Genomic DNA, 26,556 nt, shown 5'->3' on the forward strand with positions numbered 1-26,556 from the left:
AAAGTTGGTATTAAAAGTTGTGCACTAGCCCTTGCATTAAGTTGATTAGTCAAAAGTAGTGCACTCATAATTATCAATTTGGAATATTCATCATAATTCCAAGTAAAAATTAGTCTTCCAACTTACAACTTGCATTGAATTGATTAATTAGTCAATAGTAGCATACTCTGTACTACCTTCACTTATTGATTTATTACAGATCAGATGGCCGACATTATCATCTTCAAGGCCTTAAACTTTCTTCACAACCATTCAATTGAATCACCAAAATAAAATCTGATAATATTAGCTGGCATAATGTTGTCGTTACATCAACCATTTCACTAAATTAATAGAGATTAATGGAGGGAAAGGAATTGAAGAGAAAAGAAGAGTTGCATCATCCTTGCACCTACATCAACCATTTCACTAACTAAATAAGTAAATAAATCATCTAAGCACCTATTTACGATTGTTGACATTTGAACCTGTGTGAGTTTCGAGTTATGTGAGGTTTTAGTATTTGTTTCCGGTTTTCAAAATTAACACGAGTAGTATAAGTATAACTAAGGTATGTATCAAGCAAGCAAAAAAACTAAAATACTTGCATCAAAGCAATTATTTTTATTTAATAACAAAGAAATTATGTAACTACTATCAAAGCAAATGTTTTCATTTATCAAATTATGTAAATATTCTCATTTTATATAGTCCAAAGTATCTTTTCTCAACTCGTGTAAAAAACCAAATGCATTTAAAATAGAGGGTGGGACCTCTTGTCCTAGCATGGACAAGCTTCACTGATTGAGTTCTAACAGATGGCCTACATTATCATCTTCAAGTCCTTTAACTTTCTTCACAACCATTTACTTGAATTATCAAAAATTCTGATAAACTAGACCAAAAGAAAGAGCGAGAGAAAGAGAGAGAGAAGCAAATGGCTGAAGCAATAGTGTTTGGCATTGCACAGGAAGTCCTGAAGAATCTGGGATCAAAGGCCCTTGCCGAGATTGCCTCGGCTTGGGGCTTCAAGGATCAGCTCGAGAAGCTCAAGGATACCGTCAACACTATCAAAGGGAAGCTGTTGGATGCTGAAGAGAGGCAATCTGAGGATGTCGTTCGTGGTTGGCTTGACAGGCTTACCATTGTTGTCTATGCTGCTGATGACTTGTTCGATGAGTTTGCTACTATTGCTGCACGAAAACAGCTCATGGGTGGAAATGAAGTGACTAGAGAGATACAAACATTCTTCTCCGGGAACAATCAGATGGCATTTGCCATCCGTGTTTCCCGAAAGATTAAAAAAATCCGGGAAAAGCTTGATGGCATAGGCAGTGATGGTACACAGTTCAACTTTGTATCCTGTTCTCATGAGGAAAGGAGAGCACTGAAGAGGCCTATGAGAGATCAGACTTATTCTTTTGTTGATGCTGAGCAAGTTATTGGCAGAGATGATGATAAGAGAGTCATCTTGGACATGCTGCTTGCTTCTTCTTCCACTGACGACGAGCACGAGCAGAGGGACAGGATGCTCCCTGTCATCACAATTGTGGGAATGGGTGGCATGGGGAAGACCACTTTAGCAAAACTCATTTTTAGAGATCCTCGGGTTGAGGAATGCTTTGAGATGAAATTGTGGGTGTGTGTTTCAGATGTCTTTGACATCAAGGAAATCACTGAGAAGATCCTCAAGTCTGCAACAAACGCAGAGATACCCAAGTTAGAGATGGAACAGCTACAGGGTCAGCTGAGGAAGGAAATCGGTGATAAAAAATACTTGCTTGTTTTGGATGATGTGTGGAATGAAAATCGTGAGAAATGGCTTGAGTTGGAGGTTCTGTTAAAGGTTGGTAGAAATGGTAGTAAAATCGTGGTTACTACTCGATCAAGTGAGGTGGCCGAAATAATGTGCACTTTTCCTCCTCATGTATTACAAGGTTTATCAGAGGAAAGGTCCTGGGAATTATTCAAAAAGATGGCATTCAATAAAGAAGCTCTACAAAATCCAAAATTGGTGAAGATGGGTAAGGAGATTGTTAAGAAGTGCGGGAAACTTCCTTTGGCCATAAGAACCGTAGGCAGTCTGCTTTATGGTAAGGAGGAGAGAAAGTGGTTGTCAATCAGGGATACAAGTCTTGCAAAAATACCTGAGAGCCAAAGTGATATTATGAGCATTCTCAGGCTCAGCTACCATCACTTGTGGTCGCCATTGAAAAATTGCTTTGCTTATTGCTCTTTGTTTCCAAAAGACACTGAGTTGAACAAAGAATTGTTGAAAGAGCTTTGGATGGCTGAGGGCTTCATTATTCCAGAAATCGATGAAAACCAAAGTCTAGATGAGGCTGCAGAGGACTATTTTCAAACTTTGCTGCAAAGGGGCTTTTTCCAGGATATAACAAAAAATAAATGGGGTGATATTACGGGCTGCAAAATGCACGACTTGATGCATGATCTTGCTCAAGAAGTGGCTGGAGTCAAGTGCAAGCTTGCAAGTTCTGCTGAAAGCGAATTTGATGACAAAATCCTCCACCTGTCCTTTGCTTATCGTTTGACCTCCTTATGGGAAATTCCGAATCGCATGCTTAATTTGAAGCTGCTGCGTACGTTTCTTTTGCCGGTCCAAATAAATGATGGGTCTCCTTTCAGCAAATCAATATGCCAACAATTAATAAGAAGATTTAGTTGCTTGCGGGTGTTGGATCTACATAATCTCAGTCTCAAGAGTTTGCCAAGTTCAATTGGTAAGCTTATTCACTTGCGATTCCTCGATTTATCTTACACAAGTATTAAAGAACTTCCTGATTCAATCACAGATCTCCAAAATTTGCAAACACTAAATATACAACACTGTCTGGTACGCAGACTACCAGAAAATATTAGAAAACTTGCTAATTTGAGGAGCCTTAATGTTGGATATTTTACTCGCATGCCATCAGGGTTAGCAGGATTGACTTCGCTAAATAGGTTGCCTACATTTATAGTAGATTATAATAGGTGTTTTATTATGGGGTTAAGGAACAAACCAAAAAGTAGTGCTAAATTGAGTGATTTAAAGGAACTCAATAACTTAAGAGGTGACATGCATATACAGATCTTTAGAGATTTTGATAAAAAGAACATGGTAGAAGAAGCAATGGAACCAAACTTGACCAATAAACAGGGGCTGACCGAATTGGCAATAAGCTATTTTAGCACCTCATTTGGTAATACATATGATAATGAATATAACCATGATGAAGCTATGCTGGAGGGCCTCAAACCGCATTCTAATTTAAGGGAACTGAATATTTTCGGGTACAAGGGTCAGAAGCTCCCAAGTTGGGCAAGGAGGGGTGATTTGTGTATTACTCTTCCATATTTGGTTGAGATTCAACTTTACACTTGTAGTTGTCAAGATGTCCCTGTCTTTAGTCAACTACATTTCTTGAAGCGTCTTAGAATTAAATCTATGGACAATGTGGAATATATGGAGGATGGCGTATGTGATACTTCCTCCTCATCATCAAAATCGCAAGGGATACAAACTCTATTCTTCCCATCTCTTCAAGTACTTGAGTTGTCAAGAATGAAAAAACTAAAAGGATGGTGGAAAGGAGTAGAAGCAATTGAGAGTTCAAATGATTCTGAATGTACATTGTTATCTGAATTGGTAGGGGCCGGCCAACAATATGATCATCATCAATTGTCCATACAATTTTGTAATCTCTCGAAATTAATTATACAAAATTGTCCGGAGTTGAAATTCCTGCCACTTTGTCCAAAAGCGGAAGTTTTGACACTAATCGGCACCAATGAGAGGCTCTCAGTATTGAAGATGGCAACAACTCTATCAACAACAACCACATCTTCTTCTTCTGGTTCAGGAAAGCCTTCTTTGAAGTTAAAGGAGCTTAAAATGGATAATGTGGAAGACCAACTTATGTCCCTCCCTAAACAATGTCTGCACCAGCTTTCTTCGCTATGTGTCAGTGATGATGACAAACTAGTGAACACTAAAAGTCTAGGAGAAGCGCTTGCAACTCTATCTTGTTCACTCCGAAGTTTGGAATTCTTTCAATGTTCTAAGTTGAGAAGCATATCTCAAGGCCTGGAACATCTGACTGAACTGGAGAAGTTGAGATTCTGGAATTGTCAAGTGCTTGACCTATCAGTAAATGAACAGCCAACGTCAAGTGGAAAGGGAGATGAAATGATGCCATGGAAAGCCTTCAAAACTAATCTTCGCTCTTTGGAATTAGGATTATTTCCTAAAATGGTGGGTCTTCCGAGTGGACTTCAACATTTGACTAACCTCCGTTACCTGCAACTAAAACTAAATGAAGAATTGAGGGAAATACCAGAATGGATAAGTTGTTTATCCTCTCTTCAAGATCTGGAATTGCACTGTTGTCGGAAATTGACATATCTACCGGAAGCCCTTAGCAAGCTCACCTCCCTAAGTAAACTCACTATCGATGATTGTCCAGGATTGACAAAGAGGTGTCGACGCCCAAATGGTCTTGACTGCCCCAAGTTTCACCATGTCCCTCTTGTTATTGTCAAGGGCTATTAGAGTCGGTTTGGTTATATTTGTTAATATTGTATTTATGTTAAGTTTATCTTGTTAGGAGTTTTAGGCAAGTTAGGTATCCTATTGTATTATATATATATATATATATATAGTTATCATCAATACAAAGCTTAAGCCGTTTTCTCCAATATTTTCTTTTGTTTAACAAGGACCTTTTTAATGATGTATGATACAAATGTATATTTACAACTGGATTTGGTTTCGTGCTGGAGAACTTTGCAATGCTTATCCTACAGATTCTTTCTTTTTATTTTTAAAATTGTGTTTATTGTGGAGTAATGTATTTTCAATGCGACTTATATTGATGGAATAAAACCTTGAAAAAAATCTTCCTCTCTCAGTCAAGAACTCGATAGGTCTCGACATGCCAGAACATTCCTCCAGTGGGCAGCCATGGTCAGCATTTGAAGGTGCTTGTGTTCCTCCCGAGTGATGCCATTAAATGCCTTTTTACCCCTGAGTTTAGTAATTGATCCAGGGAAACCAGATCCAAAAGTTGCATGATCTGATGAGACCTCTTTGCAGGAGGTGTTGTAATTATGAAACAAGTTTCTCCAAACATTACAGTTCTGTATACTCATTTTGGCCCAATTCAGTAGATTTTTATCCAAATAACATGTAGATAAAATTGTCAATGACAGATTAGTAATAATAATACAGGAAACAAAACTTTGTTTCCTACTACTCTACTAGCATTTTAATTAAAAAAATCAATCCGCTTATTATATATGTTAACTTAGGGACATCCCAAATAAAATAAATACTCCGTATATGTTATAACCATGACAGCAAGAGTAATCATACCATAGGAAAATCGAGTTAAGAGTAACAAAGATAGACCTTGAATTGCCCCCAATAAAGTACTTGTATAAAGCAAATACAAAAAAAAAAAAAAAGGAAAGTTTTTTAAACATAAAAATGTGCTTGTATGAAACTAGCTAACATTGTACAAAGCAAAGTATTGCAGCAAATGGTTCTATGATATGGGAGAGAATAGTCCTTAGGAACAATGACATCAAAAAGAATCAAGATGATATGACTATTTCATACGGAGTATTGAACAAATTGTGAGAGACCTATTAGAAGTACTCATAATTCCAAAAATTCACTGTCAGATGTAAAATTATTCTAAATAATACTCAAACAAATAAGATTTACCACAATTGACCATAAGGCGTCCATTTGCAGTATTTTACACTACTCGTGGTAAAAAATTAAAAATGTCACAACGATCACTGATTAAAAATCTTGAGCGAGAATTCTTTCTCAACTTGAAATATTAGTGATTTTATCTTTTTGAAAAATACTCAATACAATAACTAGAGGCTGCCAAAAAAATATCCATTCCCAACACACTATGAACATGTCAAATTGCATAAAAAAAAAAAAAAATAAATAAAAAAAAAAAAAAAAAAAAACTCAGAGTATCAAAAAAAATATGACAACCATCATGAGTGAAATTTACCATGATTTTAAAAATTGACATTAGGTTCTAACAAACATATATGGAGAACAAACCAGACAACATTTAGTCTCATATGGGACTCAACTGAAGCTTCTCAGGAAAAATAAATAAATAAATAAAATAAACCATTGAAACTTTAACTCCAAACCACTGAGCTGATTCTGTGGCATAATTAGTTTAATGCAATCATGTTCAATTGTTCATGATGAGGAAAGTTAAACAGCTTAGAGCTCTGCAACGGACTAGCGTAGCTCAACACAATTATTGGTCGAAAGATTGAAAGTTTAATTAATAAGCTCAAAGCTTGTGAATGATAATATGGCTTTAGGCCATAACTCTCCAAGTGTTTGTTCACAAATTTCTGCATACCATCTCTATTCTAGACTTCCTCTACTTATACTACTACAATAGATGCATAAATGGACAAAAGCCTTAATTACTACTTTACTACATCTTGTCAATGAGCTAGAGTTACCACAGTGAAAGAGCTAATACAACAAAACGTCAAAACATGCTCCCTGCCAATATCAGAAGACCGTTGCTCATGTGAGTGGTGGAGAAGAGCTCTGCTGCTGCTGCTGATCCTGTTCCCTCCTTGGTCTCCTGCTGTACACCAAAAAGGGTGGAGCTTGTGGGTGTATTGCAAGCTCCAAAGACACTACATATAATTTTTTGTATAGGAAAACCAATCTGCCTACATCACAAAGACCAATATAACCCTGTGAGCTATATTTCCTGTGATGGCACACTAGCATATGACTGACACACCTCAACTCAAGGATTGATTGGAATCAGTCACTCCAATAAGAGCAAGACAATGTGCACACAACCCTCCCTTAATCCTGCCTTAGCAGGGCCGCAGGGGCATCTGTTGAGAGATTGGATCACATTATTGTATATTAGCTGAGAGTCCCCGATAGGGGTAGGATTATCACAATGGTCGCTTGATTTTGATGCTTGCTGCTATCTACATATGATTTACACATGCAAATGAATTCACAAACAAACCAAAACAAGTTCTTCCAAAACAGCAGAAAATGTCTGTGTGTTACCAAAACAAGTTCATTAAAAAAGCAGAAGAGTAAGCACAACTATAACTTCAGCTAATGCTCCAGAATTGTTATATGAAAACACAAAACGATGTAAACAGCAAGCATTTATTCAATATTATCAAACATTTCAAGTATGTATTATGAATATACAAGCAAACACTTCACGTGAGCATGTGAAAGGACAGCAATGTAAATACTGAGGGCCTGAGGGGCTTGGTGAGAATAGCATACTCATGAGTCATGAATGGCCACATAAATCATAATACAAATATCTGGAAAAAAAAAAGTGGGTTTCCATAAGTAATCATCAAACAATATGACCCTACACACACGCGCACATACACACATAGAAGGTACACAATGGAATGTCATAATGATATATTCGCCTAAAGTTAAATCATTGAATAATCAGAGACATAGCACTTTGATACTTTAGAGTTGAAGGGGTGTTACCTTTGTGCAATGTATATATCTGCTTCACCCCTAAAAATAATTTGCGGAATAAATAGTTTGGTGTACTGGCCTGGTGAGAGCGGCGGAGCAAAAATTTCAAGTAGAATAGATAATACTGCTTTTCATCCACTGTGGCGCCTTTTAAAAAGCGAAGATCCAGCACATTTCCAGGCGGGAAGAGTGAATCCAACACAGCTGACCTCCATGACTAACACACTATGAACGGCTTGTAAAGATTGAACCCCCGTACCAAATACGACCCCTGCACCATGTACTTCATGATGGTGACCAATATGTATGGTCCATCTCATCCCATTTCCTCACCATCCGGGACTCCACTACAGTCATTGGCATCCTTGGCCTTTTCATTTGAAGTCTATTAGTAGATGAGCAAACATGTTGCTCTAGTGGTCGCTTCTTGGATCACTCATGCAATGCCATACTTTGATCTACATCGATCATACACAAAGAAACTCATCAATTTCTCTAATAAAGAATACATCTTTCAGATAGTATGTTGACATTTGAAAATTAACTTAACATTCCATTCTACACGGCCATACTGTCATTTTACAAACTTTTAGAAAGCTTAAATGACTTTCTTCTATTATGTACTTCTTGGCTAATTGCCATACCCTGAAATTCAGATATCATAAATATACTACTCCATGAGAAAGGTGATTAAAATTTAGGGTTAACAGCACATAAAACAACCTTTTAAGTGGGGTTTTTATACAGTTAAAAAAATAAAAAAATAAAAAATTCCCTTCAAAATTGCAGAAAATTAATTTCGATGAGAACTTTCAAAAAAATCCTTTGAAGAAAAGGGTGCAATGAGAAATGGCCTAGTATATTTAAAAAGTACTCCGTAGAAGCACATTACTCCATTTTATACAACAAGAAGCCATAGTCTAATATTCCCAAAGAGATGGGGTTGGCTATATAAACCGAGAATCTATATCACATGATCATCCAGAAAGATCCTTCCCTCCATTTGCTTCTTTCTAAAGCCATATCACCTCGTAAGCCCATTTTCTCCATGTCCAATTTCACCATTACTTTGCTTTATAACAACCAAATATGGTATGGTGGTCATGGACTATCCTCTCTGTAAAGAGGGTACTATCATAATCATCTAAGGCTTTGATATGGTCCATTTAATCTCATGAAGAGTTAATTTCATTACCACCATTAATCCATTATTATGAAGGAAAGCAAATCACATTTCATGATCATCACCAATTGGTGAGCACTGATTCTCAACAATAATCTTAATTGTAATTCTATACATCAAACACACAGTAAATGGTACAATTACCTTGATGAAAAGGCCATTTAGTAGAGCACGGATTCGAAGCAAAACTCATTTTGCCTTCATTGCAAATAATGGAACCAGAAAATGGACGGCCGGTACGGGAGGTTTTGAGGTGCAATGAAGAAGACAAAGCGGTTGAAGAAGCAGCTGCTGCTTCAAATGCCGCATCAATGGCTACCAATTCTTCATCTGTAAAGGGTTTGTTTCAATCTTCCATAACTGTCCAAAATTATGATTTCCAACTTTAATCCAGTGAACAAAACCTTTCATTTATCTATGTAGCCAGTTTTATCCAATTATCAACAACAATTGAACAAAAAGCTATGTAGTAAAAATCTGAAATTAATATGCAATTAAACAAAATAATGATATAAATTATCAAACAAATTACATAATTTTAGGGATATGTGATTCAAATATCAAATTAGGCTCATAATTTTCTTTTCTAGCAACATAATCGCTGGTTATGATCTTCATAACCTTAGAATTTAGAACCAATAGTTCTGAATTTCGAACCCTACAATTGCTGCACTGACAATTAAATTAATAACCCTAGATTGTGAAATTGATATGATGAAAACTAGAAGAAACAACAACTTACCTAATAGAGAACGTCAAGCGCGATGTTGAGTGCGCTTCAATGGAAAACTCAGAGAGAGAGAGGATGAGGCACTAGCCATGGCTATCCGGCTAACATAGCCGTTTTTCTTTTTTTTTTTTTCATAGAGCAATTCCCAGTATATACAATATACACTATAGTTTATACAGTACTTTTTTAAAAAAACTAAATTCCCAGTATATACTTCGTATTAGCATAAATCACTAAATCAGTACAGTCATCAAAATACCAAGCATGGTTTGGTCTATTGGTCAAGTTTGTATCTCACAATCAAGAGGTTGTGCGATCAAATCTAATTAGAGACACTTTGGAGTTGAGAATTTCCTTATCCTTCCCCCTCACTTTCAAAGTGTCTAGCCTACTAACCCGGATCGGGAGGACCCGTAAAAGATTTCGGCCCAATAGGACCATTATCCTTACCAACCAAAAAAAACAATAAAGTCATCGAAATAACTAACAGGTCAAGGGCAAAAAGAATAGGTATTGAGTATTGACCTAACCCACCCCACACAATTGTGACCCGCCATTTCCTTGACCCTTTAATAAACTTTGACCCATTGAACATGTTTATTATCCATTAAAGTAGTTTGTACTCCATATAATTATGGAGTATATAGTACGAGTACAACATTTTGATCTATTGTAAATTTGTGATAATGTCTTTTTCGTCCGTTTTTCATTTTATTGAATATTTTAGACTACTATAACTATAATTGAGTAGTGTAGATCGGACGTAGGTTTTGTTAATCTCTAACAAAAAACACAGTTACTTTATTAATAGCTTTTACTTGTTACTAGTTTACAACTAACGCATGTGCTCATTCAATTCTAAACAAAGTGAATTGTTCGTCTTCGTAATCTTTTTTTAAGTAAGGAAAAGTTGACGTCATGATATGATTACGAAAACTTTTCCTCATAATGTTGTTGTGGACCTATAGTTCATACATCACTGATGTTATATTGAATATAATGACCTTAATTTTAATATAAGAATTTTTATTAAAACTTGTGTGACCTTTTTAGTATTATTGTGATCCTAAAGTACAATGCTATATTACACGACCCCTAGTTTTAATGTAATAGACTAATAACCCATATTATAACCCTGCTCTACATGACCCATATTCTTTACCATAAAGCCAAAATGACTTTGGCTCCGAATCCCTGCTCTACAAAATGGCCCTTTCATCAAGGTAATTGTACTATTTACTGTCGGTTTGAAATAACATAACCCAATGGCTCAAAAGAGGCCCCTGCTAAGGCAGGATCAAGAGAGGGTTGTGTGTACATTGTCTTGCTCTTAATGGAGTGATTGATTCCAATCAATCCTTGAGTTGAAGTGTAATGTGCCATCACAATTGAGCATGATTGTCTTAAACTTATTATGCCACAGAATCAGTTCAGTGGTTTGGAGTTAAAGTTTCAATGAGTTCATTTTTTATTTTTATTGAGAAGTTTCAGTTGAGTCCTATATGAGACTAAGTGCGAAGAAGACAATCAAACAAAAGCGGCAGAATAAAATTAAATGTATTGAATAACATAAAAATATTGAAAGAATAACATAAGGTTATATACAAAGTAACACAATATAACAATATAAATAACACAATTTAGTTACATAATTATAGTTATCAAAATAATACTACCTCTGGTTCAATTTACTCGCAACAAAGGAATATTTTATGTCTCACAAATAATACCCCTTCGTTGCGAGTAAATTGAACCGGAGGTAGTATATGGTGTCTGTAAAATAACACATGGTTTTAACAAAATAACAACGCAATTGAATAACCGAAGCCTAAGAAGCAAAATAACATTAGGTTGTAAGTAAAATAATTTCATTTAAATTACAAAATAACATTCACCTCCACTACTTTCAAAGACTAAAATAACACAAATTAAACACAAAATAACATAAGATCGATCTAAAGAACAGTAATATCATCTTGAGATAACAGTAGCCAAAAATCAAAATGTAGAAGCGAAATTTGTTTATCTCCTTATTGTTTTTAACTAGCTAGTAGTGTCCTACACAATTTTTATTTTTTTTTAATTTTAAATTTTTATATATGTAGTTGTTTAACATAATCAATATTCAAACTCGTACACCAATAAGTTTTATTGGTGGATTTTTTTTTTTTTTTTTTTTTTTTTGATAGATTTATTTGGAGTTTAGTTTTGTACAGAATTTGAAAAGAAAGTATATAATTTTGGAAAACTATAGTTTTGAGCAACCATCAAACTATGCTTCAATTGAACTTTGATAGACTCGATTTCGAACTGTTTACAAGTCATTTTGTTGTACTTCTTAAGCTTATGCAAGCAAGATAAAAATTGTTTTATAAGTTCATACTTCGTATTAAAAGCTTTAAAAGTGAAAAATTATATTGCATGCATAAATGACAAAAAATAAAGCACTAAAATATCCATATGATAATTGGGTCATCTCTTTGAGAGGCTTTAACTGAAGTCTCTTTTGGATTTTAGACCAAAGTCATGGGCTAAGCTTGTGTGGCTCATAAGTTAAAGGTTGGGCTAAGCTTGTTCACAATGCCATATGCAGTAGACTTGTAAGTTGTAGCTTTCCCTTTTGGACCAAATACATGTACCCTCTTTAATTAATTATTTATAAAAAGTACTCTAGTTTAAAATGAGTAAAAATAAATTTAGTTCAAAATAAGTCTAGTTCAACAAATGTAATATCAATTCAGCAAATTAGCTAGGGTGTTCATGAATAAAAATCAATAACTTTAATGAATAAATAATTAAAATGGCATATCAAACATGCATGTAATAAAAGTTTATTTCTATAAAAATGATTTAAGTTCATAAAAAATAAATCCAGTTCAGTAAAAACTAGGTGAAGAAAACAAGATTTTATTTGACATGTTTCTTTTTATCGTGTTTGTTAATGCATTAATCCAATTATGAATACTACATATATCTAATCACCATATTAATAAATAAAAATTAAGAGTATAAAAAAAAATGGAAAAAGATATATGTAGCCCTTATGGCTGCATATATATAAGAAGTTAAAAATGAAAAGAATGAACAATAAATAAACATTTATTACACCGATTTACTCGTGAATTGTCGATAAATTCTCAACTTAATATTAATAAAGGAAGTATATTAAATACCAAAAAAAAAAAATTGAAAATACAAATATAGATAATTCTTACAAAATCCCTACATCACTCTCTTTTTTCCCTCTTATTAATAAAATCACAAAAGGTAGCTAAACTAGTTTTTGCGAATAGTGTTAAGTCAAATTAAAGCCTGTTAACTAATTTAAAACGGAGTAAATATGAAATACGAGCAAGGTTTTATGTATACCAAAATGATTATTTCATACAGGTGGCATGGATCTTCTCGACCTGCTCAATAGAATCAAAAACAGACACCAACTAAGATGCCTCATTATACTGAAAGTACGATACTTCCATAACTTCATGATTCACAGCTAGAGATTCCTGTACTTCAATGTTTGTGATGATCAAATTAATGTGTAACAGATATGAAGTATTTAACATACGTACGTGCATACCTAGGGTAAACTGATTGAAATTCTAACCACCCAAACTTAGGAAATAGATGTTCTTGTGAGAAAGGGTTTATATCAAATTAAGAAAAAAAAAAAAAAGTTAATAAAGTTTGCAAAAAGATATTTTCAAACAAAATATGTAAGTTCCAAATTGATAAAAGATAGATTATTTATCAATTATTTTATAAGTTTAAGAGGTTTTTTTCATACTAAGGTGAAAATTTCTTAGATTTTGTGAAAGATAATAAGTACGACCAAATATCATATTAATCATGTGATTGTTGAATGAGGACTACAACTAATGTTTGTCCAATAAAAAATAAATAAATAAATAAAAAATAAAATTGGGTTTTGATAAGAGACAGCTAGTTTTCCATAGTCCTTATATTATAATTATATCAATTAGCGTGCAATAATAAGCATAGTTTTTGTATTTTTGTTTTCTTTGTAACTTATCTTTCTCTTGTCTTTTGTCCTATATAATGACTACACTATAAATAGTGAAAATAGATAGCAAGAACTGTCTTTATTTATTCACTGTGGCAGCATTTTTTTGCTTAAATGGAAACGTCATGCCCTCATGGGCTAATATCTGTCATTATATTGCCCATTACCTTTTTTTTTTTTTTTTTTTTTTCGGGTTGATAAATGTTAAAATCTATTCGTATCAAAAATCAAAACTACGAGTAATGAGGTTTTTGCCTAGTGGAAAAATCCGAGGGCTATCACATGTTGGGATCCCTCTTCACTATAACTTGTACTCGTAAATTATAATGCCCTCCTTACTCATTTGTGAAATTATTTTAGAAATTTAAGGTTGTACTTCTTTGTATGTATAGAATATGAAGAGTTTGATGCAGTGGACGGAATAGTTACAAGCACTAATTTAATGTGAAATTAATTGTGTAGTTGAATCGAAAATTTACCTCTAATTGCTTTTCATTATTTAATGGAGTAATTGTAAACCACAAATTATATTGAGGCTATCAATCAATCTAGTAATAAGATCAAATTTATGTGTATTGACAAATGTAAAAGGCAAAAGATTTTGATTATTTAAATAAATTGAAAATTCCTAATTTATTTTACATCCACTCGAGCACCTATAAAATTTTCTTAAATTACGATGATCAAGGTCGATTGTTGGATACACAAATACACAATGATTGTTGGATATACAATCAATACAAGTACGTTTAGTGAAAAACTTGTGGTCATATGTTCATTTCATCGTAAGCAATAGTCACTGAAAGTGGAAGGACTATACTCCTATATTATTCAAACAAAGTACATAATTTAGGCCATTGATCATGACATAATATATAGTAAGCCGGTAATTTAATTATAGGGTGATGTATGACAACATATATTAACTTCTCGAGTAATTTTACAGCATCACGAAGCATCCATCAAAGAGATATTTACATGATGGTGTAATCCCCTGTATGACCACATGCATCAAACTCAAGTTAAGAGTTTTTTTTTTATTTTTTTTTTATTAATTTTTTTTTTTTCGAAATAAATCCACAATAGTGCGTAAGTGCATTGATTACCTGTACTATTGCATGTGGATTTTTCGTTTTGACAATATATTAGGTAAACGATATACAAGACCTATTGACCTGGCAAAGATTGCACATTTAACCTTAAATTAACTTAGATGTTCAATTTAGGGGCACTTAAGGGTGGATATCCCTTGTTATTCGTTCCTCCTCACTTTCAGATTGTCTATCTCACTAATTGTTACTAGTAGTGTAGTTCCTCTTATCTTTAAATATCTTAATATAACGGAACAATATATAAAATGTAACAATGTGAGTAGTATTGAACATCGTCTTGAATTTTCTCATGTTTGCCAACACCAAAAAAAAATATTCACCAAAAAATGTCTCTTAACCCATTACCAAAATTGTTAGGAGGATCAAATTAGCGAAATATATTGGTGCATTAGAGAAGCTAATCATGGTAATGAAAGAACGGTTGTTAAAATGCAACTTGACAACAATCCTCTAATGTTGGCGAAAAGTCAAACAAGACCGAAGAACAAGGTAGGAAGAGGAGAATAGAATCAATGACAAAAGATAAGGCAAGATGATGAGTGAGAAAATCACCATTTGTCACCCAAAAAAGCAACATCTTATAACTTTACCTAATTATAATCATATTTCATGACGTATATTATATATTTCAAATATTATTATATTATATCATATGATATGATGATCGAGTTGATAGATGATGCTAATAAATCCAAACTCTAGTGTTGCCCACCATTTATTTCTCATTACACTCTTTTGCTAATCATATCCAACTTAATTACCCTCTTAACAGTCTTAAGCAGGATCTTGTGTTGGATTTGATGATTTAATTATGATCATGCATCATATACAATCGTCATAAGCATGCAAAAGATCTTAGGTAGTATCAAGTTTATAATCCACTATACTATGACTACATGAAGCTTGCTTAATTAGTTTATATTATCATTATTAATTATAATGACTAAATAATTAAAAAGATTGATCTTACCCCCATATGATAATGATATATAGCAATATTCTCAATGTTTATAACATGTGTGGTCCTTAAGCCAATAGCTTATTGCACTAGTAGATTCGCATACATAATAATAGGCACTAAGAATTAATTAAGCCACAATTTTTAACTTAGAGTGTGTTACATTCATCACTCGATTTTTACTTGTCTTAACTTATTAAACTTTATTAGAACTTATTTAAGTTGTAATTTAAACTTATTAGGTAGTCCTTACTATGTTAAGGCTTATCTAAATAAAACAAGACCTTATTGGGTTTTTTTTAATGAAAATTTTACAGTAGTCGTTTGAAATATGGCTATCATAATATTTTTAATGATTATATTAGTTTATAATTGACATAATTTTTCCAAATAATTAATTATATACTTTATTAGTGGTATTAAATAGTATTATCAACATTTTTTTTATTTATCAAATTTTTAGTTTCATTTATATAATTTTATTCTTATTTTATAGTTTTTTCAAAAAAAAAAAAAATTTATTTTGGATTAAAATTTTCAAAAATTGAATTTACATTATAGATGCAAGCTATGAGACACACTTTAATTGCGTGTGCAACATAAGAAATTAATATGCATGGCTCGATTCTCTTTTTTTTTCCTAAAATATTATCTACCTTATTCTAATAAAAAAATAATATTAGTGGGTTTATAAATTGATGAAATCATAGAGGTTAAAAGGTAAGATATGAGTACATTATAATTTTCATGCAAAATATGATTTCCCTCAAAAAAAAAAAAATTAAAAAAAAAATAAATTAAAGGGTGGTAGTTTTTTTTTTTTTTTTTTTTAAATGGTAGTTATATTTTTTAAATTATGGTAGTTTTTTTTTGAAAATTATAAAAGATGAAAGGGGTATTTTAGGAAAGTGAAATTTATCACCCGAAACCCCCTTTCACTTTAAATATTACTATAGATTATAAGAATATTTGTGGCCATTTTATAACATGAAAAAATGAATTGATCATATTATATATCATTAAAATAATATGGCATTCATTTTTCAAACGACCGCATTCCTTTTTTTTTTTTTTTTTTAAAGTACAAGTATTACATATATCACATAATGAACCTAAGTTAAAGGGACTAAATATCTTGAATATGCAATGTGTACCTAGATCGATCTAATTGTTAATAAAATAAGTTTTACCCAATTTAATTTGAATACCGTACCTTAGATCATCACCCTATACAATATAATCCAAGTCAAAATTAATTCGAACAATCAGCTTGTCACCTCTATATACAACCCAATATGTTGTTTATGGGTTGCTATACACTCCATTTATAACTTACCATAATTAACATCCTCCATACCACACCATACACAAACAACACAGAGGAGAATGCAAATTCATTATGGCTTCCAATTTGGCTACGTGTAGTCTTGTATAGCCAAAAGATTAATATAAAAAAAAGTTTCACTAAAGAATACTTATTATAGAGCTGAGGCAGCCACAAAACAAGATAAAAAGTGATACAAGATATGGGAGAAAAGACAAAAGAAACCCATTAGGGTTAGTTATATGCATTAAGATTGTGGATTTATGGACTGCCGCCCAAGATTTACAAAAGAAACTCTAATTTATAACCAACAACAATCTAAGTACGTAGAATCAAATTATGTCGGCCAAATCGATCGAGCTTTAATTTTCATGTGGTGTTATTAATCATTCTAGCTAACAAATTATGATTTATAACTAAAACATTAGTACATACACTACTATAGTCATTTGGTAGTTTGTTACATAATTTGATTATTTAATTCCTTTATCGAGTTGCTAGAGTATCCCTATTAAGTTAGCTAGAATTTGATGTAAATTTCTATTTTAATCTACTATTTTGATTAAACTCAAAAAACTATGCTTTGGATATATAATATACTAGTATATATACTAGAGGAAAAAACAATGTAATAATAATTGAGATTAACATTAATATTGTTTATCCTAAATTTCGTCAAGTGGGATTGAATAACAAAATCTAGGTTACGAATCAATTAAATAAAACCTTAAATAAAAGTAAATGCGAAAATAAAGAAATGACACAAGGAATTGGTGACGCGGAAAACCCAAAGAAAGTAAAAACTGCGGGTAGAATGAGGATCTACCAAACTTTCACTATGGAAAATATCGAACGAAGGGATTACAATGTACGCCTAGAATAATCAAGTAGCTAGGGTGCTGTGTCTATCGATGATGGTGTCTTCTCCTTATATAGATGATGATTAGGGCAAATCTTAGCCGTTATGAAGTGATAAGCTGCCTCCCATAATTCTCGGAGTTGTCTTTTCAAATATACTCCCTCGACTCAGCCCACTAATAACGGTTGTATCTAGCTGGGGAAGGACTAAGTCTTCCGTGCTTATCACCTCCTAGAAAATAGGGAAGCAATTCCTATATATTTCATCCGTCGAAGTTGTCTTCTCTTCGTCGATACTTACTCTTCGCCGAAGCTTGGTCTTCGTCGTTGACATTAGTTGACTTTCGTTGACTTTGACTTATCAAATTTTACCCATAACAAAATATGAAATATCAATAATGAGGTTTCTAGCTATTTTTAATGTGAATAGTGAAAAGTCAAAATAGGTAAAATAAAAAGTCAAAATGAGTGAATAGCTTAAAAAGTCACAATAAATTATTTTTTAAAAAAAAGAAGAAAAGAAAAGAAAAGAAAAAGAAGTATATTTTATGTGTTTAAAACTATAAGGTGTTCAATTGGCAAAGAGGTCGGGTGTAATTGAATGATAGACTTTTCTAGAGATTGTCCTCGTCGGACAAAATAAAATTCACATTAGGTTATTGTCGATGTTGTTATAAGCCTAAAGGCTATTCCAAAAAAAGGATGTTGCACCTTTAATTGAACAACCATGAATACAAAGATCCAATCATTTCCAGCAATCGTGCAACATAAATTCAAGGACCACAATAAGGTGTAAAAATTGACAAAATATTATATCAAAATAATTCAACTAGGACAACTGGCATTTTCTACATAGTCCAGATATATAGTCTAGTTAAAACCAACCATTATTAATTTTGAAGAATATAATATAAGTGGAATCTGAGTATAGAGATGTAGACATGTGACCAAATAAAAATAAATTATAATGTATGGTAAAAATATGTAAAATAAGAAGTATTATTTGACATTTTCTGATTTCTGGTCTTGGAAATTCCATTGATAAGATAAGTTGTGTGACACAGAAAAAAAACACAAAAATAGTAGAATGATTAACTTTTGACCACAACTTGGCCTAATAATTAGGTTTCAAATTCACCTTTTACTTGATAAGAACAATTGCGTTTCATTGTCATGATCATATATGTTGTTGTAAACCTTTGGCAACTTTGAAAGGTTATTAGTAAAATTTGTCTCACTTTTGCTTTCTAATTCCACATTAATCGACAAGTTCATTGTTAGGGATATAATTAACCTTCTTTCGTTGTATTAGTGGAAGCATAATCGACCTTTTTTTTTTTTAATTTTTATTATTATTATATGAACATCCTCATGTCTTTTCCGTGTGATTGGATCTTTGATAACTTGGTCATCATTATGATTAAATTATACCAAAGTACATAATAATGTCGTATAATTTCAATGGTAATCAATACATGCTACGGAGTAATATTTAAACTAATTTTGAATTATTATTATAATTCATGTCTAACACTTAATTTAGTTCTTTAAACCCTCTCTTTCTTACCTAATTGATAAGCTATTTTTGTTGCTTTAATTTCTAATGTCAACACAACTTTAATTATTTTTTTTATGCAAACAACACAACATTATTTAATATTATTTAATTTGTCTGGTGGAGTATTATTCCGTATACAACAATGTAATGATTGAGTAAAAGTTAAAAGAAAATTGTACGTTAGCAATAGATTAAATGATTTTTAATTTTTAAGCTTAAGCCATAAAAATTCAAGCTAAAATAAAGGGTCCTACAATATTACAATTTTTTCTAAATGACGGAATCTTCTGATAGAGATCCATTAATAGTTTATCATGCAAGGGAAAATTGAATTGAGATAAAAATGAGCTAATGTAAGCTAAATGGACCATTTAATTTGTAAGGGTCCTAAGGGAGAAAGCAACATAATATAATTATATATATACCATTATTTTGGAATAATAGGTAGATTTTTTTTTTTATTATTATTTATTTTTTAAAAAAATGATGTGATCAGGAAAATTTAACATATCATCAATTTTGTTGGTGTTGTAAAATTTGTGAGAATCTAGCTTCCTTTTATTTGTTTAGAACTTTTTGACACATCAAAATCAATTCTTTTTTACAACAAAATAATGACAATGCAAAGTGAAAACAATACATCAATCTCAGTCATACCTCATCCCAGAAGAATGTAGATAATTGGAGATATAAATATGTATCGGTATATCATCTTAAGCTAGAGCAATTAATATTAAATGAGTACGAGTTAATGTATTAAGAAATCATATTAATAAACGTACATACTAACATAAGCAAAACCCTATTCTTCTTTCAAGCTACTACTACTCTTATCAAGTAATTTGCGAAACTTATCTATCAAGATCCAACTAATTTAAAACTTGCAGCATTATTATAATTAAACTAATAGATATTTTGATTACTCGTAAGCCTGTAACTCTATATATAAAAAAAAAGTAACATAGACGGAGTTTTTTTGAGTTTTTTTTTTTTTGTTTTTTTTAGCCACATACAATGTTCAATTATTAAATGATGAGATTTGATCGTCTCTATATCAAAAACTTCAATCAACAAACCCTACCACAATTTACATTGTTACTTGTACCAGTAACTAAGGGCATGTTATGTTCAATTTAATTTCATTCCAGTTCAATTCAACTCTAATCAATTTAGTTCAGTTTCTAATTTCTTTCTCTCATAAACAATTCATTTCTACTCAGTTCAGTTTTTAATTCAGTTCAACCCCAATTTGTTCATTTTCTAATTTCTTTCTCTCATAAACAATTCATTTCTACTCAGTTCAGTTTTTAATTCAGTTCAACCCCAATTTGTTCATTTTCTAATTTCTTTCTCTCATAAACAATTCATTTCTACTCAGTTCAGTTTTTAATTCAGTTCAACCCCAATTTGTTCAGTTCAATTGTTTTCAATAAATCAGAGCATGCCCTAAATTACAACACAGACCAAACAAAAACTTTGTAATTAAAGAAAAAGAAAAGGAAAAAGGTTAAATATAAAAGGAAATTTTGTGAAAAACTACCTATTATGGTCTAGAATTTGCGAGAAACTACCTATTAAAAAAATGTTGTAATTGACTACCTAATTTTTGAAAAATATTGTAATTTACTACCTTACGCCGGATTATGAAGGAGTTTGACCGAAATTCTCTGGCGTTGACTTGGTCACGTGACCATCACGTGACACTTAATGACCCTTTTGTTTCCCAAATTTTCTCACAATTTTCCCACGTGATGGTCACTATGTGTCACGTGACCAAGTCAACGCCGGAAAATTTTGGTCAAACTTCATAATGCGGCGTAAGGTAGTAAATTACAACATTTTTCAAAAGCTAGGTAGTCAATTACAAACTTTTTTTTTAATAAGTAGTTTCCCGCAAATTTTGGACTATAATAGGTAGATAGTTTTTCACAAAATTTCCAAAATAAAATAGAGATTTAAAACACTTTGAGGAAGTTTGAAAAATTTTCACAAAATTTATCAAAGGAAATTAAAATATGAGAAAATGGATAGTGTTATATGCAATTTTGATGTTATAAATAAAACTAAAAAATAAATACCTTTGTGCAATTTTGATGTTATAAAAGTATTTCTTGTCGATTGCAATGTTTTAAAGTCTCACAAACCAAATGAATTTTTTCAATTCGTTAATTAACTTTATCGAGCTCCATAAAAGTAGAACAAGCTTCCAGCAATAAAATTGGAAATTGATACACATATATTAGGTCTAATTTATATATAAAAAGAATGTGTTACCAATCAAAATTAATGTTGGTGATAATGTGGAATGATTAACACTGGATAATTGGAATGTTTTTTCAGGTAGAATAACAAATGGCAATTGGAGTAACCAATTTTCATCGTTGTTTTCATCGATAGGCCTAACTCCACAAACAACTAATTAAAGGCGGCCTTCCAAATCATAGGCCAAGTAAGATAGCACACAAATTATATACCAAATTTAAAGTTGTCATTATATCGGTCATTTTATATTTTATAATATAGATTATAATAATCATCACGGTTGTATATGTTAATTATGTCACTTAATTCATAACTAACAAATGTAAACCATATTTGGTTAAGATGTGACTGATAAATTGATAGCTAGATATACCCCCATCTAGTAGTAGGGGGTTAATATTATTGGTTGGGTCAAATAACTTTGGCCCTAAGTGGTATCCTTTGAAGTTTCACTTTTAAAGGTTAATTACCTAAACTTATCTGAACTTAACTTATTAAGCATTTCTGTTATACAATCAATACATACACATACATATTAGCCCTGATTTTTGTTTTATGTTTGGATTATTGTTTACTCCTTATTGAATCTGATTAACCTTTATTATATATACACCTCTACTCATTAGCCTAATTTAATTTTTATAGATTATTATAATAATATAGGTTAAATAGTAAGGTAATCTTAAGATGATACCGTTGGATATAATTTATTTACCTAAACGTACACTCCCTAATTTTATTATGTATAGTAAAATTTCATATTATACTCTGTAGAACTTTTTCAAAAAATAAAAAAACATTTATTAGTGACATGATGATCTCAATTTATCATTCAAACAACCTGAACACTGCTTTATATGGAGACTTGTATTATTTTTTGCAATTCTTTGACTTATTTGCACAAACATTCATCACCTTCCATTATCCCAATTATATTTCCTTATATAAATGTTCAATCTAAATTAAATTATCACTTTTTTTTTTAATTGATAGTGTATTTTTTTAAATTAATTAGAAGGAAGATATCTTTAAAAGTGTCGTCCTGTGTCACTTTGAGGCGGAAAATATCATTCAAATAAATAATGCACTAAATATATACGTAATGTATACTTCGTACGTCCTAAAACTTAGGGTTATAGTATAAAATGAAATACAGCCTACAAGAGTCCAAAACATTAATGCATATTGATTTAATAATTCATTAGCAGATAATTTATAATAAAGACCAAGAAACGACTTTAATTATTAACTAATTTTCATGATAATACTATTTATAGACATATAGTACGTAGGATGTGCTTATTGGTCATTATTATATACATACGATTATTCCAAGTAATTTCTTAATAAGCAAATCTTGATATTGCGTGGGATGTACAAGATATATATGTACCTTTATTTATCAGTTTATCATCATACTATATATTATATGAAGTACAAAGCATACTCGCGATTAATTTTCATCTTAGCTACTAATACACGACTCTCGAAACTATACATGTACAGGTAATGGGAAGATTACCTATGAGTTATTTTAAGTAGCATGGATATGGTTGCCAAGATTTTTGTGGTCCAAAGTTAGAGGGGAAGAATTTTAAGCAATGTGCTAAGCTAGCATGGCATGCATTTGTGTTTTAATTGGAAGATCGAATTTTATTTATTTGTTAGTGTTTTACAATGATATGTACTAAAGGACCTTTAATTTAATTTTCAAAAGAATAAAAAAAATAATAATAATTGTTTGAAATGCCAAAATCTTCTGAAAGCTTCGGCTTATCTCCACTTCACCACTTGTTTAAACCACCTGGCCTCTTTTAATATTACATCCGCCGCATATTAATGATGATATTAATATTAATATTAGTATCTATGAGATAATTAGTCTGTATTTTATATACCTTATGAAAGTGTTAAGTATTTTAATTTTTAGACAGGAAAAATTAATATCTTACTAATGGTGTAACAAGAAATTCGATCTTTATGTTATATTGTACTCGATTCTAATTTCTTGATTAAGATGATCAGAATAATTTGTGTCCAAAACTATATGTTTATAATTTAATTATAGTATGTAATTTGAGGATATTTTTTAAAAAAATTATGTTTATAATACCATTTGCCTAAAAGCACATTATGCTTGGATAATCAAGCTATATGCCCGCATCCACTTACTCACATGTTTGGTAAGCCGTCATAAATTGCAGAATTAGTAATAAATTTGTATAATTTACAAGAAAACCCTACAAATGGTCATTATCATGTAAATAGAGCTTTTACCTATAAATTAAACATATGTTTTAATTCACATGTAGATACTTATCAATATAATTACCATTTCAAGTTGCTGCCGTCGTTAATTGGAGATATTAATTACGACACACACAATAATACTTCCTCTAATTTGGTAATGAAAATTAAGGGGCTAGGATTACCAACAAAAGCATATGCCATGTATACTTATAAAAGCGGATTGTCAATTCAAATGGATCAATATGATCATGTTGCTCCTTATCCAATCTTTTCAAAGATTTAATTCTAAGTTTGGCTATACTAAATTATTGGCTATTCGTTTCATAAAATAATATCAAAAAGCTTTTGATTCATTAATTACTCTAAATTGAAGAAAATATATGATATTTTCATAAAAATATAATAGTAAAGCTGAGTAACAATAATAATGCAAAACAACATACGAATTAATTAGAAGATGTATGATGAAATTGTTACTTATATGGCTTATACAGTTTTTAATGTTAACGAATGGGTAATATAAATCTATAAACAGCTTTACTATTTCAAAAGGGGCAAATTAATCATCATGTTAAACACTTAGATTTTTGTGGAGTGGGTTAGTGGAATCCTAATCCAAAGGTAAAATAAAGGTATTTTTGAGCAAATAAATAATTAATATAAAGTTAAAGTGTTAATTAGGATGACTCTAACAAAATCCTAAGTACTAAAAGAAAAAATCAAAGATTGTCATTGCTTATATCATGGATATGATCTTGTACATACAAGTACATAAGTATTAGCTATTATTTTAGGGAATTAATGCTCTTCAATTACGTTCTATATAAGCTTTCAAAACAAAAAAAAAAAGAAAAAAATTACGTTCTATATAAACTGTTATAGTATCATGATATGATCTCATTAATTATAATCCATAATTTTGCTTGTCGTGGATACATATCTATGTATACATTGAGTATTTGTGTCACCTTGTAATTTTTAAGTTACTAATTCGAGGTTCACTGTCTTAATTTTTCTCCTTTACCCTCAAATGTTGATCTATATGTGTAAAGGTTCTAATTTAGGATATGTTCACATTTATTGAACCGGGTTGAACTAAATTGAACTGAACTGAGTTGAAATGAATTTTTTATGTTCGAAAGAAATTAGGAGCTGAAATAAACTGAACTGAACTGATTGGAGTTGAACTAAACTAAACTGAACAAGTCCTTAGTAGGATCCTTGTTACTATACGAGGTATTTGCGTATAAAGATGAACCAGCAACATGATTGACAATTAATATTTTGGTCAGATTCCTTATGATTTGGTGACATTGGTTTACACGATAACCTAATTTCCAAAGTTGCTTTAGGTCTTCGCTTGTTAGCCAAAGAATAAATATAGTAGGATGTGCTTATCAATTAACGATCATTATTATATATACGACTATAGTGTGAAATAAATTCTACTCAAGTAGATAGAGGGGCCAAAGAGATTTGAATTTGCGTCCTTGTCACAATCGCTCTTTATATTACTTCAAAGGATTAATTTTACCAAAAATTTAAGCTAATAGATGAAACTCAAGATTGATTTATATACTCTATCAATGACATTTTCAAGATATACTCTATCAATTCCATCAACACTTGTCGACTTACTTCATAAATAAATTAAATATTGGTGTTGAACGTATGTTAAAGGACCAACTCAACTTTATCTTTATTATAAAGTACTACGTACTAATTTATTATATATTTCACTATTTTTTTCATTTCATCAATTCTATTCTATATCTTCCTTTGCTATGCACTTGATCACAAGTCACAATCCTAACATAAATTTTGAGTGAATTTTCCAAATCTCATGGTACGATAAACAATAACATAATGTAGGTAGAGTATTATTATCAATTTATCAATTCAACTATTTTAGTACAGGAACTTTTTTTTTTTTTTGGAAAGGAAGTGAACAAATAAAGATTGTACCAATAATTAATAAGAGTTCAGCCGAAAGAATTGACTCTGATTATCTGATGGATATTTCCCCTCTAGATATTAATTTGGATTTATTAGTGTCTATTTGCAAATTAAAAGTATTTATCATCCACTTATCTATGATTTTTATTGATATAACTAATAATCTCAGGGACCAAGCTAGAATAAATAATGACAACAAGAAGGCAAGAGGCTATAGGTTTATTGGTTTGTTAATTGACGTTGAGAAGATTTTTTATACAACGGTTGTGCACTCGTGCTATACTGCTATGGTAATATATACTAGTATAATACTTTGTACGTGCTTTTCATGTAAGAGTAAGTTTAAAATATGGAGAATTTTAGAGAACTGGATCAATATAAAATTTTAAGAATTAATCAACACTAGATGACATACAATGACTATACTAAGGGCCTGTTTACATTTACTGAACTCAGCTGAACTGAAATGAACTGATTAGAGCTGAATTGAACTGAACTGAACTGAACTGATTGGAGCTGAACTGAACTGAACTGAGCTGAAATGAATATTTTATGAGAGAGGAAAATTAAGAGCTGAACTGAACTGAACTGATTGGAGCTGAACTGAACTGAACTGGTAGGAGCTGAACTGAACTGAAATTAAGTAAATGTGAACAGGCTCTAAGGGTCTGTTCTTATACGATTATTTTCAGTTCAGTTTAGCTCCTAATTTCCTTCTTTTATAAAATATTCATTTTAGTTCAGTTCAGCTCTAATAAGTTCAGTTCAGCTGAGTTCAGTCAATGAGAACAGACCCTAAGTAATGAGTATTATATATGGTTGATGCCTAGC

At 31.4% G+C, this 26,556-nt stretch overlaps 1 protein-coding gene across 1 annotated transcript; it reads left to right on the forward strand.

Annotated features, from left to right (window-relative positions):
* Positions 1 to 679: 679 nt before the first annotated feature.
* Positions 680 to 4,677, forward strand: LOC145580439 (putative disease resistance protein RGA3). The gene has a single exon (XM_081637750.1). The coding sequence runs from the start codon at positions 917 to 919 to the stop codon at positions 4,529 to 4,531; it is 3,615 nt and encodes a 1,204-aa protein (XP_081493876.1). The 5' UTR covers positions 680 to 916; the 3' UTR covers positions 4,532 to 4,677.
* The last annotated feature ends 21,879 nt before the right edge of the window (positions 4,678 to 26,556 follow it).

The sequence above is a fragment of the Chenopodium album genome, chromosome 2 (assembly GCF_948465745.1).
Source record: "Chenopodium album chromosome 2, dcCheAlbu1.1, whole genome shotgun sequence".
Lineage (NCBI taxonomy): Eukaryota > Viridiplantae > Streptophyta > Magnoliopsida > Caryophyllales > Amaranthaceae > Chenopodium > Chenopodium album.

Bases quoted from the DNA above. Each gene is read 5' to 3' on its own strand.
- LOC145580439 (XM_081637750.1), top strand. From the start codon at position 917: ATGGCTGAAGCAATAGTGTTTGGCATTGCACAGGAAGTCCTGAAGAAT.